The sequence below is a fragment of the Chanos chanos genome, chromosome 8 (genome assembly GCF_902362185.1).
Source record: "Chanos chanos chromosome 8, fChaCha1.1, whole genome shotgun sequence".
In the NCBI taxonomy this organism is placed as follows: Eukaryota; Metazoa; Chordata; class Actinopteri; order Gonorynchiformes; family Chanidae; genus Chanos; species Chanos chanos.
The window spans coordinates 32,354,486-32,367,967 of record NC_044502.1 but is presented as its reverse complement, the minus strand read 5'-3'; the positions used below and the strand labels follow the sequence as shown (position 1 = coordinate 32,367,967).

At 39.4% G+C, this 13,482-nt stretch overlaps 1 protein-coding gene across 1 annotated transcript in view; it reads left to right on the top strand.

Moving 5' to 3' along the window:
• The window catches only part of vps13b (vacuolar protein sorting 13 homolog B), a 256,450-nt gene that overhangs the window by 98,146 nt on the left and 144,822 nt on the right, over positions 1-13,482 (top strand). The window contains exons 19-20 of the mRNA XM_030781914.1: positions 7,083-7,195; positions 10,087-10,231. Coding sequence (XP_030637774.1) covers positions 7,083-7,195; positions 10,087-10,231 — 258 coding nt within the window. The remainder of the gene's footprint in view (positions 1-7,082; positions 7,196-10,086; positions 10,232-13,482) is intronic.

Sequence of the window (13,482 nt, the reverse complement as noted above, 5' to 3'; positions counted from 1 at the left end):
TAAACTATATGTTAATGAAAATGAACGAAGTTGAAGTAGCTGTCCCGTAATGTCAATCCATTATCTTAACTCTTGTTGTTACCCTGTTCATACCTTACATGAAACTGTATTTCAGGGTCTACGTCTCACCAATGCAGGCATGAAGTTCATGTGGACACACTGAAGTGGTGGGAAGTGATTTCATAGCAGCTGCCTATTGTTGTAATTGCTCAAATATGAATATAGAGATATGAGAAGATGGTTGCATCTATTTTGATTGTTAATGAGAACCATTCTCTGTTGTCTCTCAGTTTCTTTCCCTCCCTTCCACACTGAACATAAAAAAAAGAAAAAAAAATCTCTGAGGATTCTGAGAGTCAAGGCAAAGAGCATTTAAACCACGCAGTTGAAAATTTCAAGGGAGCTGTTCGTATGTGGGCTTTGGAACACCTCAGGAACCTTGTACAGCAGCCAAATACTTGTCTCCTTACACTTACCATTATGCAGACACCTATAGTGAAGCAAAGAGATGGGCCTATAATGAACTGACCTGTGCCCTTACTGCTGGTTTTTACTACAGCAATGTCAATAAAAAAAACCCCAAAAAAGCAGTAAAGCTGCTGTTTTTGGATGAGGAAAGACGATGTAATTAATTTCAGTGCCTTTTTCAGTGCAATATCGCCACACCCCACAGGTGTGTGGCCCTGAATTGTAGTCATGCACAACTCCTTTCTTTTTTTCTGTTTACAAGTCACAGTATCTGTTGCAAAGCCAGGCTCATAATTGCATAGTATTATTTTGACAAGTGTATGTTTTTTGCTGAATTCTCTCGTACATCAAAGACTTCTCTCCCACGTCCCTCTCTGAAGAAATCCTGCCTGCAAAGGCTTTGAAGTGCCTTATGTGTTTATGGTAGCTGTATCATCACTTTGGGACTGGGCCACGTTCTAATAACTTTTGGGGTGACAAGGTTGCTTACTGCAGGTGGCTTACTACTGGGTGTTGCTCAAAATAATTATTATGCATGTCTCTCTGTGTTTGTACACTTCGGGTTTAAAGACAGTGTCACAGAGAACACATCCTTTTCATTGTGCTTTTAATACAAACTCGCTTTTGATAACAAGTTAATTTTCCAAACATCTGAATTTTATATAAATATAACATTTAAATCTTGTCCTCCATATGTGTGATCGGTCAAGTGTCACCATGCATACTTATTCTGCGTTCAGAGTGTGCCGTGTGGACAGCACTGGTATTTGACTGATATGCTCCCATCTCATTCCAGGGAGATGGGCTCTTCTTTCCAACTCACCCTAACTGTATTCTCCCCCAATACAAATCCTCAGCCTGAACCTATTAGCTCCAAATTGCTAAATGGTTCAAATGTGCAAGTACTTATAGCTGCGTCTTTAAGCAAAGTAATCCTCAGTATGCTGCGGGAAGGAGGCAAGGGAGAGGGGTTAAAAGAAAGTGTCTGTTAGAAGCTTGTTATTGTGCTGTTTCTCACAAACATCATCCTCTCATCACACTATGAAGCTTTTTCCTTATTATTTTTCGCCCAGATTTCTGTGGGAGAAGAAGAGAGATCGAACATTTTTATCTGCAGTGCAGACACGTACGCAATTGGCAGGCCCTTACACTGCACAAAGCCACTGTCCATTAGGGTTTCGCAGAGCTGATTTTGAGATTTTGATGCCACCAGAAAAAAGATGAATATATCAGGGACAAATAAATCATTTTAAATCAGCCCTTTGCCCCTTCTTTTGATCACTTCTAATTGCGTGCACAGACCTGAAAGACTTGTAGTGGAAATGTGTAATGTGTAGTGGAAGGAAAGCTTTGTAATCTAGAAGACTTAAAAGATGCAATTTAGACGATTGTTCACCAAGAGTACTTGCACTAAATGCTTAGTAGAAGCTCAATTTCAAATCTGATCTCACAGTATGATAGAATACGCTATTATCAGTGTCTTAGGTCATCAGGTTAATCATTAGAGTACAGTATACTAACAGCCTTTACTGGATTATGCTCCGTATAGTTTTTTCTTCTAGAGGAGTATGTATCCTACGTCAATAGAGCCACTGTATTCCCAGGCTCTGCTTATACATTTTCAACTTACAACTGATTTAGCCTGAAGATATGAAGTGCAAGCTACTTTCAGTCAGCCAGGATAGTCCAACAGCAACAATATTATGCACTTTTGGTCAGTAGAATTAACTATATCAACTATAGGTTCGCAGTATAAATTTGATGCGCGAGTGTTTGAGTTAAGCAGTTGAAATATCTTGGAAGTCCGTCGGCATATATTGTGAACCACTGTTGTAATGACTTAGAAGAGGAAGTTTAGGAAGGCATATGTCAGTTTTTGGGCTTGATTCAAAAGTAGGATCCTCTAAGGCTTATGCTTACATATACCGTTACAGCCTGAGTCTGAGAACAACAGATATCCAGATACGGAGGTGTAGAGAAGTTCACTTAAGGACTCCTGGGGCACTGATTGCCTCTCGTCTCTTCGCATTAAGCAGATGCTGAGCGTAGCCCCAAATTGCGAGCTTCAGAGCTTCCAGAAGAGCTCTTTAAATATTCCCCTGCTTTGATGTGACAGGAGACTCATACTAAACACACAACCCTTGCCCAGCTTAAGCCCAAAAACGGCAGCGAGAGGAAACTTGTGTAATTGAACACAGGACACTCCTTCTCTGATTCAGACCAGTCTATCTGTTTGCTTCCTCTTGCAGAGGAAAGCCTCAGGTCCAGCATGTTGCTGCTGTAATCCTGCTGTTTGGGGACTGGGGTGGGGGTGGGGGGTGGGGGGGGGGGGGGGGGGGGCTAGCATTTTTCATATCGTTCACTGTTCATAAACACTAGTTATCATCAATCAGATGAAATGGTGATCAGATATTAATCTTGTTTTTTAATGCAAATATCATGGATTTCCCTTTGGATTACCACTTGTCACTTGTCATTTTGTTAAGGGTCAGGAAAAGAGAACAGTCTGAAAAAGATCGTGTTTGTTTTGATATATTAAGTCATGTAAAGCTCATTTTCATGTCAAGCATTATAAAATGTCCTGCTGTATGGAGCTCCACATCAAGGCCAACTGGACCTGCTTTAACATGTCATGAAGCCTAGTTTTAGGCTTGACATTTCTACGTTATCTACTTTGTGTTATGTTGGTCGACATGTCTCCTTTTCCATGTGATGTCCTAATCATGGTGCATTTTGATTGCTTGTGCTTCATAATGCATACAACCACAGCTGTGCAGTAAGGGGAAGTGCACTTGACAATGCTGCACTTGGTGGCAGTTGTGTGCTTCACCATCAATGTGATATTTATTAGTGAGAGAATTTTCACAGAGCAGTGTAGATAGCAGCTGAATTTCTGATTTGGAGTCTTTGCCCTTGGCGCAGACGTAAACTACTCCAAGGCTCTTCGGACTTTCAGCACACTTTTGGCTAATGAGAATTTATGGACTAGGGAAACAGGCTTATGTGAAGGGATATCGGTTACACGCTCTGGTCTGATCAGCGTCTGGGCCATGATATCTTGTCTTGCCCTGGACTCATCCTTCAGTGGCTGACTGCCAAATACATCACATGGCCTGCAGTTCCCAGCGACTGTAGGGCATACCAATGCCATGGTTAACGCTAAAATGATTCATAAGGGTTTGTAAATAGAGTCCAGTATCATAAGCATGATGAATCATGGTGGAAACGTGTCACCGCGCTGTATTTATGTTTGGTTCGTTTCTTGAGGATGTGGATCTGATTTAAATGTTCCAGTGAATTATGGTTGATGCTGTCATATCAAATCCAGCCTTTAGTCTGTTGATTACAAGGATTAAATTTGACATCCATGTTCAAATTCACTTAATCAATCTTGATAGCCTGATTTCATCGCTGTCTGTTTGGCCGAGTACATGTATCAGGAAAGGCCGGAAGTGAAGTAAGTCTAATGACAGGACAAAAACGGTTAGTCAGCAATGAGCATTATGTACTGTCCCTGCAGGCACTACACAGTGGTGTTTACTGTGTGTGTACCAGAGTAGGAATTACAGAGCAACTGTGTTGCATCACTTCACTCTTTCCATGCCTGGGATTTATTTTTAGCCAGTTGTGCTTGTGTCCTTTCTAACCTTGCCTCCTGTGGCCTTTCCTCCACGTTTTCCCCTGGTTCTGCTGAGCAGATCCAGAACCCAACCCTTCACCTTGGCCATGAAACGCATTGCAGGTGTCAGCAAGTTGAGTTAACGGCCAATACTGTACACCCAGTGAGAGAGAACGCAAGAGAGTAGAACACCTGCAAAACTCCACCAATCCAGCTCCAAGACACCTTTGAGTCATGACCTCATCGGAAAAGCAATTAAGTGTTCGGGTTGCTTTGGCCGAATGTTTTGTTTTGCTACTTGGCTTTGGAATTAACCAAACCTGTCAGACCCCATCAAGCTGACGTGTTCTTTATTTATTTGTTTAATTTGTGTGTAGGCGGTGAGGGGACAGGGGTGCAGTTAAGGTTGCCTAACAGTCATGTGAGTGAGAGGGGTGAGCTGGCCTCTGCCTGCACACTTACATCCTCTAATATCTCTTAACATCTCCATCAGAGCTTTGGCTCTTTGGGTCCAGCTAATTGACTGAGAAGGGACAAGCAAAGCTGGGGGTCTCATCTCACCTCTGCTGCAATTTGCAAGCTTTTTAACTGATGTCAGCAATAGCGAACAAGCCCCCCTACCCCCTCTATCTTGGGCCACAAATGAAAACTCCTTGACATTAATAGACTCTGTGGTATGGCCAATACACTGTGTGTGTTCATGTATGCGTGCAATTGTGTGTGTATTAACTTCAGAGCAGTTCAGTAGTTCTCTCTATTTACAATAGAATTACATGGAAAGTTAGAAAAACACTAGTGTTATCGTTGTCATCACGTGGCTTTAATTACCTTACCACCCTGTGAAACGCCAAGGAATAACACTAAACACTTTCCTCCAAACCCCATATGGTAATTGAGCTATTCACCACCGTGCTTTGTAGAGGAAAGTGTGATCTGTAATATTTCAGGCCTTTTGGCAATACTACACCATAACGGTCAACAGTGAATATATAGAGTGAAGTCGTTGTGCCTTTGCCAAATTATGGTTTCCTGGCTGTCTCGTAATATCTAATGCTGTAGATATATGCTGTAAACATGTGTACATTGGCAACCATGAGATGCTACTGTCACTGTATTTTACTCATGGCTACGTATCTAAATCTCACACTTCATACAGTGACACAGTTACTGATATAGTTGACTGCTTTATATTGCCCTTTCTGACATGTTGGAATAAAATTGAAAAGTAAATGCGTTTTAAGCATTTCTGTTTTATGCAGAATTCCACCACTGTGTTTTATACTAATTTTGTTATTGATTTCTCCCATATTAACACCAGTAAACACCTGTGCGTGTTCTGAGCCGGTGTGATGATATTGTCACACACCCCACAGGATTGTGCTTCAGCCTTATTCTGGTGTCATGGAGGCCATTGGCACCATTTATTCTGCGTCTCATTGCATGGTCGCATTCTGTAAAATGAAATAGTTGTTTTGATTATGATTTATTTGGATTTATATGATTTTTTTTTTATTATTACTAAAACGCCCCCCAGGGATTGTTATGAGTAACTGTATAGAGTGTATTACCATTTTTATTTTTACATGAAAATGGCAGCTCATGTGGTTTGACTGTATGCCCCACTCTCTTCTTTCTCTGTTCATTGATTGGCTTCTCATTATTCAGTGTTGTTATGCCTTTGGGGTGGTATCATATATGTAATGGTAGACTATACTAAGTGGCATTCATTCTCTATCCACTTTAACCACACCAACAAAACTGAAATGAAAGATTTTGGACCGCACCAAAGCCCCTTTCGAAACATTTCAGAACCCATCAGGAGGATGGAGCATTTACTTATCGTAAGAGGCATTCCGTCGCACACCAGAGAATTTCCACTAATCCCAAAGGCATGGTAGTCATTATTGATGGAGTCCTAGTGCATTACCTCAGGCCATCATTGTTGGTACAGATTATTATTTAAGATTCAAATAAACCCTTAGAACGACTTAGGTTTCACAGACATTTATCAAAAGAAAATGTTATTTTTGGCTTTCAGTGACACACTTTGAACACACAATTGAAACAAACTGTGTCCTTGGTGCTAGAACAGAACATGCCTCAGAAACAAGGCCAACTGATTATAACATGGTGTAAATGACTTTTGATTTTAAAAGATAAGAATTCATCAGAAAAGTGTAGATATTATATGTTACATTATACACATTTTATATAGCATTCGTTCATTCCAGCTATACTATCATGTGTCTAAACATAATTTGATACATATTTGGTTGTGCCATTTTAATGTAGACCGGACTTACATGCATGTCAAGATAGGTAAGGGATTGGGCAATGTGATATTACATGAATTTGTTGTAAGAGTAGAGCCACTTTAGGTTTTAATGATGAACTTTGGTGTTTTGCTCCTAAGAACTCTGAGAGATATTTGAATTTCCCCATTACAGGTAGATGGCATGTAAGGTCCTTCAGAAGTATGCCGCACATATGCCGATGAATCATCTGTATTATAAGATGTGATTTACAACAAAATCTGATATTAATAAAGGATGAAAATCTGCAAAACATTTTGGGCAATTATGAAATGACATGCATAGCAGTACTGACTCTAACATGAAAGGGTGTGGGTCTGTGCTGATTTGCCCCACTGTGTTTGAGACATTTCTTTGCAGTCACTAAGAAATCCTGGCGTTTCTCCCTTTTTCGTAGCATTAAATTCAAAGTGGCCACTTCTATTCCCCAGTGCCTCTCTCTCTCTCTCTGTCACACACTTTCTTGATCTTTTGAGATGCTGTTTATTTACACCTTTGTTAGGTTAAAAAAGTATCTTTGTTTTCACCCCAAAATGATATATTTTATTTAGTGTATGTGGGACGAGAGAGAGAGAGAGAGAGAGAGAGAGAGAGAGAGTAAGACAACGAGTGAATGTGATAGAGTTTGTTTTGGTGCTTGTAAGAATGGGCAGGATCATCTCTTATCTTTGTTTGTTCTCCAGGTGCTGTGCTGCTGGTCAGTATCCAGGGAATTGCTGTGAATGTGGATCCGGTCTTCTGCACTTGGCTGCTACACCAGCCACAAAGATCTAGTGGCAGCCGACAGTCACAACAGGTAGGATATGGCTTCCCTGACTTCATTCAGCTCTTCAGCTCTCATTCAGCTTCATTCAGCTCTCTTATCCCCGCAGCTCGTTCTCAGCTTTGTCTGTCTACCATACACTGGTCCTCCTCTTGATGCAACAGCATGGGGAGTGGTGGCAGACATTTAGTGCATTGTACTCATAAATGTAAGGTATTCATCTGTATTCATACAATAGCCTTTGGGTTAATCATATCTTTAGAGCATTGCCACCATTGTGTTTTGGCACAAATATATATTGGAAGACCAGATGTTTAAACGTCTGTTATAAAAGTGTGTATTTCTTGTTCTTTGCTTTTTGCTTGGGGTTTGTGTGCAGTTTTTAACGTCTATATAGAGGCATATTCACCTGTTTATACAGTCACCAACCACCAAAAATGTGTCATGTTATTATGAGACTTCAGCATTTTCAAAATTTTTATCAAATCAGATCTTTTTTCATTCACAGTCAGTTTATGTAGCCTGTGTCGCTGTATCTGTATGTTTGTTTGTATTGCTGATATTACTGCTTATGTGAGCTTGTCCTCAAGCTTCAGCACAGTTTCTGAAATGTTTCCTCCAGCAGGATTTACTCTGAATCTCTATTTTTGGGGTAGGAAAGGGAAGCTGTAGTCATTGGCTCTTGGGGTGGCACATTTAATTATTGGAAGCTTGGCCAGTTTGTGAGGGATAGCAGTGTACTCTCAGTCAAGGCCCATTTGACACTCTGATAAGGTAGCTCTGGTTGAAGGACAGAAGTGAAGGATGAGCCTTCAACAGCGCATTTTCATCTGACCTACACTCCACACAGCAGACGTTTGCAACAAACTGTGTGGCTTTCAAATTTCCCTGATTATAGAGTCATACTGAATTTTTCATCTTATTATTTATTTTGAAATTTCACTCAGTATTAAGGTAGTCACTTTGTCGAAAGTAGTTAGTTAATATAGACGGCTAGCTTTATTACGTACACTCAAACCCAAAAATAAAGAAAAGAAAGAAAATCAGCTACATTGTCGTTTTTTCACCTCAGGAAATTTGCTTTGGCCATAGTAATAATTTGGTGGAATCAACCAAAGCTCCACATCTCTCAGATTATACATTTGTAAATATCTACCACAGACTCTGAATAATCAGTATAATGAAATATCCATGGTGAAATATTAGTTTTATCTTAAGTAATCAGTTTAGAGTGTATAATGAGTGAGGATTAGAGTTTTTCAGGGACAAGCCCGAGGAGTTTAAATTAGGGATAAATTTAGGCAGAAGAAAGGGGCGCCATGGTAAGGGAATGAGCTGGCAGGCAGGGTTGAGGCGGAATGTGAGGGACATTAGGGGATCGCCATATTAGTCAATGGCGAATTTGGAGCTGAGTTCAGCTTGTTCTCTTGTCATTTGTATATTTATATGCAGGGGTGGAGAATGTGTAATCGTATAAAAAACATATAAACAAGTTCAGAAATTAAGTTTAGGTGCATTTCATGGTCTTTTGCAAGTCCTTGTTTTCTGTTACTGCCTCCGTGGTGCTGATGCTGCTGTTACCCCAGATGTCCTTGTTACAGGACATGACTGGACACAAGCCTACAAGAATTCATGCCTGGCTTATTTTTCCTGGCTGTTTTTTTCCATACCAGTCTCAAATAGACCAGGAACTGCTATCTGAACAGTAAATACATTGTTTTGTGTCTTTGTTTAAACTAGATTATAGCCAAGTATTTTTGCAGGCTGTTCCATTTGAAATCATGCAACAAATTAGGTAAATCAGGCTTATGTTTCGCCAGCCTCAAATATGATTTGGTCCTGGCACTCTGTAGGTTTTGTAAAAGGGAGCCCAAATAAAAATAGTTTTTATCTGTCTTTGAGGGCAACATTTCAACATCACATCATCTCAGACGTTAAAATACATGCACTCAAGATTTCTCTGTGGTAGCTAGCGTCATCACACAGATCCAGAAAATGACAAAATCCATTTCCAATGGACACTAATTCATTTTTCAGCTGAGACCAGCCAAGAGGAATACTGCTGTATTGTGAGTGTGGAAAAGTCTTGTATGAGCATATTAATTCAGTCTCAGTCATGCATATATCAAGGCTAACAGTGGAGGTATGCGTTTCATTTGTGGAAAAATTTGTTCTCCTCATGAAATGTCTTTGTTCATTTAAAATACTTGTTTATGATTTAATGTTGATATATCACAGGCTATTTTTAAGTGAACTCTTAACTTTTTAAATGCGGATGGGTAACTTTTAGTGACCCCATAGGGATGAAACTTTCTCTTCATCAGCCCCAATCTCAGTCTTGTGTGAGTGAGGATTTCCCTATGGAATATTTCCTGAGCATTTTATATAGTCATGCGGACTTCAAGCTGAACTTTTCTCCAGTAGGACAATTTGCTTTATTAATATTTGTTTGACAGTTTCTATCTAGCCTGTGCTAAAGGCTAGACTTAATCCTTTTTTTTTTTTTCATATACATAAAGAAAAGGCGTGTAGCTTACATTGCGTTCTTATTGCACCTCATTGCCCTTCTGTGTGCTGCATTTAACAATGGACAAGTATCTAATTTGTCTTAAAACTGTGTCATCTTTGTCATTTAAAAGCAACAATATGCCTAATAATAACCTAACAATAAAGCTCATTTATATAGCACTAAATTCAGGATAAATGAAGTAATTTGCAGGGAAAAAAAAGCTCTAATACCGCACATCGTGCTATTGAGCCCCCCTAAATCAATGCAGGAGAAATTCCTTCGCGACAGCCCTATAGGTATACTGGGTATGTTGCGATAACCAGTAGACACACCTGTGATTGCTATCAGTGTATTGCTCTCTCTAATGATAGAAAACGTGGATCATAAAATCATAAGGGCTGTGGTGTTGTTACAGGCTGCAGGGGTGGTTCCCATGATGATGCCCATGGCCAAAAGGAGGGACGATGAAGTGTCTGTGGGGAGTGCTCCCCTTGCCAAGCAACCCTCCAATCAAGCCTCAGATTACGCCAGCAGCCCTGTCAAAACCAAGACAGTGACAGGTACAGTGTTGCACATACATGTTCTATTACTCTTTGTTGAGATGCTTCTTCTTTATTCAGCAATGCTAAATCCATACGTTTCTTACCTGGTGTCCAAACGTATAGTTTGCAGTTTTTCTCGTATTTGCCAAAACTTTGAAGGCTGAAAAAGACTGAAAATTCTGCCATGGATTTCTACTTGCCCCTATGCTGTGGTCAAGGCACTAGGAATTGTACTTTTTCTTTATCCATAGTGCTTCTGTTTACACTGTTAGTTTCCATATGGAAAACTGTATTTATGGATCAGGGTGGGATGTGATGCTTACATGTGGCCCCCTGAAACTGCTTTTTCTCTGAGCCCACTCTTGCATTACTAAAGGGACTGATCAGCATAGACAACAGTGGAGAAGGACTGCAAAGTGGACTGCAAAGATTTTATTTGGAAAAACTACCAGGTCACTATTTGGGTAAATCCAAGACTCTCTGGATCTCTTTTTTTTTTTTTCATATTGAATTTGCACCAAGCTATTCAATGCCATCTGTGAGCAAAACATTAAGTTGATGATACAAGAAAAACAATCTACTCTGCACATAGACCTCAGGCGCCAGATGAATGAAATGAAGACAGAAAGGTCTTAGGCAAATTATTTCTATCCAAGCATTTTCTTGCCCCTTTCATAAGTAATTTCTGCAAAAAGTTTTAAAGTGCGTGTGCATGGAGACGGAGAGGGAGAGTGAGAAAGAAAAGCCGATACTCAAATTTGTTTTCGTGGGTGACTTGCATTGTTGAGAAAGGGTTTCTTGTTGGCATTTTCTAGTGTTGCATAATCCAGCATTTACTTTTCCTCAGATGTTAACAAATGAAAAGGTTGTTGCATTTTGTCATCCAATTTGGGCTAATGGCTTTTATAGCCCTCAATGGTGTTATGGCATACTTGTGTTTAGCTCTTCCCTCATTTACACAGGCCAGTAAACAGCCTCTCTCAGTGTGTTCACAGGAGGCCCTTCAGGCTGGAGTGTGTCAGCCTCACTCGTAAAGTGCACTATTATACCACTCAGCTACTCAGTCACTGAGTAATTGAAGAGAGAAAAAAACAAACTGTTGCTTGTTTTTATCCCTCTCGCAAGGCGACGTTTGAAAAGAACAGACTTCTGCCTCATTTTAACCCTCAGCACCAGTCAAAAGGACAATGTTGATTCAGTGTTCATCTTGACACAATCTATATAAATTCAGTTACAGTCAAAGGTTATTTCCTTTTAAAGGCACTACGCGATGTAATGATTATTTGTGCCACAGAAGCTTTGAATGGTTAGGTGAAGAATGCAGTGGCAGATACCCTAGAATCAAGTCTAGAACTCTTGGATGAGAAGATTCTCTCTGTTAACTGCAGAGCAATAAATGACTGAGAATTCAAATGTTCTCTGTTGTTTTAACCTATGATTTATGAAATGAGTAATCTTATGTCCAACAGATTCATGTTTTGTTTTGTTTTGTTTTAAAAACATTTCAACATTTACAATTTTTTTGTTTGTTTGTTTGTTGTTGTTGTTTTTCAATTGCTCCCTGATGCATACTCTTTAATTAAGTTGGTGCTTGAACGTGAGTTTTGAAAGTGAAACCTGAGGAAAGAGGATGGATGCTTCCTGGAAACAAATTGAACCACCTTGGGAATAACTGTGCGGCGGAAGAGAACATATAAGTTACAAATTATTTCCGAGTGCAATCAGAATTCAACAAGGGTAAAATGACTTAAAATGTATGTTTCTGATTATGTGAAACAATAATCCCGAAGCTTGAGACAGTTGCCGAAGGGCCACTTCACATGCTCGTTTGGAAGAACTCTATTAGTAAGTGTAACCGCTACCCTCTCTGTTGTGAGAGTACATCTCCCCACTAATTAACTGTATATTTCATTTTGGAGTGACACAACTTTGTTGAACATGGTTAGGTGGTAAAAACCAAAACTCAAGCTTCCTGTTTTACAAAAGGGGCTGCTGTCTGTATGCTTCCTGATATTTCCTGTTGTGCTATGACTTTTTTAAAAAAAAATTTTATTATTAGTCAAGGGTTCAAACAGAGGCCTTCGACATCCATTTTATCATCTGACTGTTATTAACTGTTGATGTGTTAAACATTGTCTCTGGAATCTTTAGAAATGATTTCATAACTCATTTGTTGAACACTGCACAAATACTATATTATGAAACAGGAGAAGCCAAAAATGTGATCCATGTTGCTACAAATTCACAATGTTGGGGTTCCAAAATGAATGCTACAGGATTATATATGTATGTATATATGGTTTTATATTTCTAGAACAGAGCACTGCTGCAGGTTTACTTGGGTTTCTTTTTATGTTGGTTTGTCTGCTTATATGCTTGCTTCAGTGAATCTAGATCAACATCCACTTCCATAGGCCCATGATCTTTTCTGCCAAACAGGGGAAGTTTCAGTGAAATTTGTAAGTGCCGTATAAAATGACTCATCCAGTGGCTGTAAACGACCAGCTCGAGTTCTCCTCTTGAGACGCTTGGTTTTCATGTTGGTTATTCTGGGCGCAATTTCTCCAGGGTTCTAACCCTAATCAGATGTGTATATTTTATTTTCCCATGTCTTATTTTGGAGGTGAGACATGGGAAACAGTCATAGATTCATTGTCCCAGTTTTGGGGTCACACCACTGTTAGCCAATGAAATGACGAGTTATAGCTGGGCCACGCTGGGCAGAAAATAGTTTTAGAATGCTAATTATGGCATCTCATGTAATTCCATTCTGCTCTTATATGATTGCCTTAATATGTACATCACTGGATTGTTGTGTGACTTCTTACCAAGGATAATACAAAATGTTTTTCACAATGTCTCAATTATTGTGCAGCTAAAGTCAGTTCAAAACATAGTTGTACTTTTTCTTTTTTTTTTTTTTTTTTGAATTTTAATTTTTTCATTAAGTGTTCATAAAGAATACAGTGGAGAACTCAAAATTCCTCTCAAAATATCTATGTGGAACATAATGTCCTTTTTGGCTCTTCAGAGATTGATGAAAACATCTAAATCTGTAACTGTCTGAAGGAAATTGCTTAATGGGATTAAATGATTGATGATAGTTTGCTGGACAAAAATGGCTCAGTATTTAACAGAACATCTAGACCGTTACAACGCGGTTTAAGATCATGTTTCACAGTAATAGGGCTGTCTGCTTTAAAATTACTTGTATGGTTGAACTTATGAGGACTTTTCAAAACCTTTCAATGGCTTCTTGAAGCTGTATG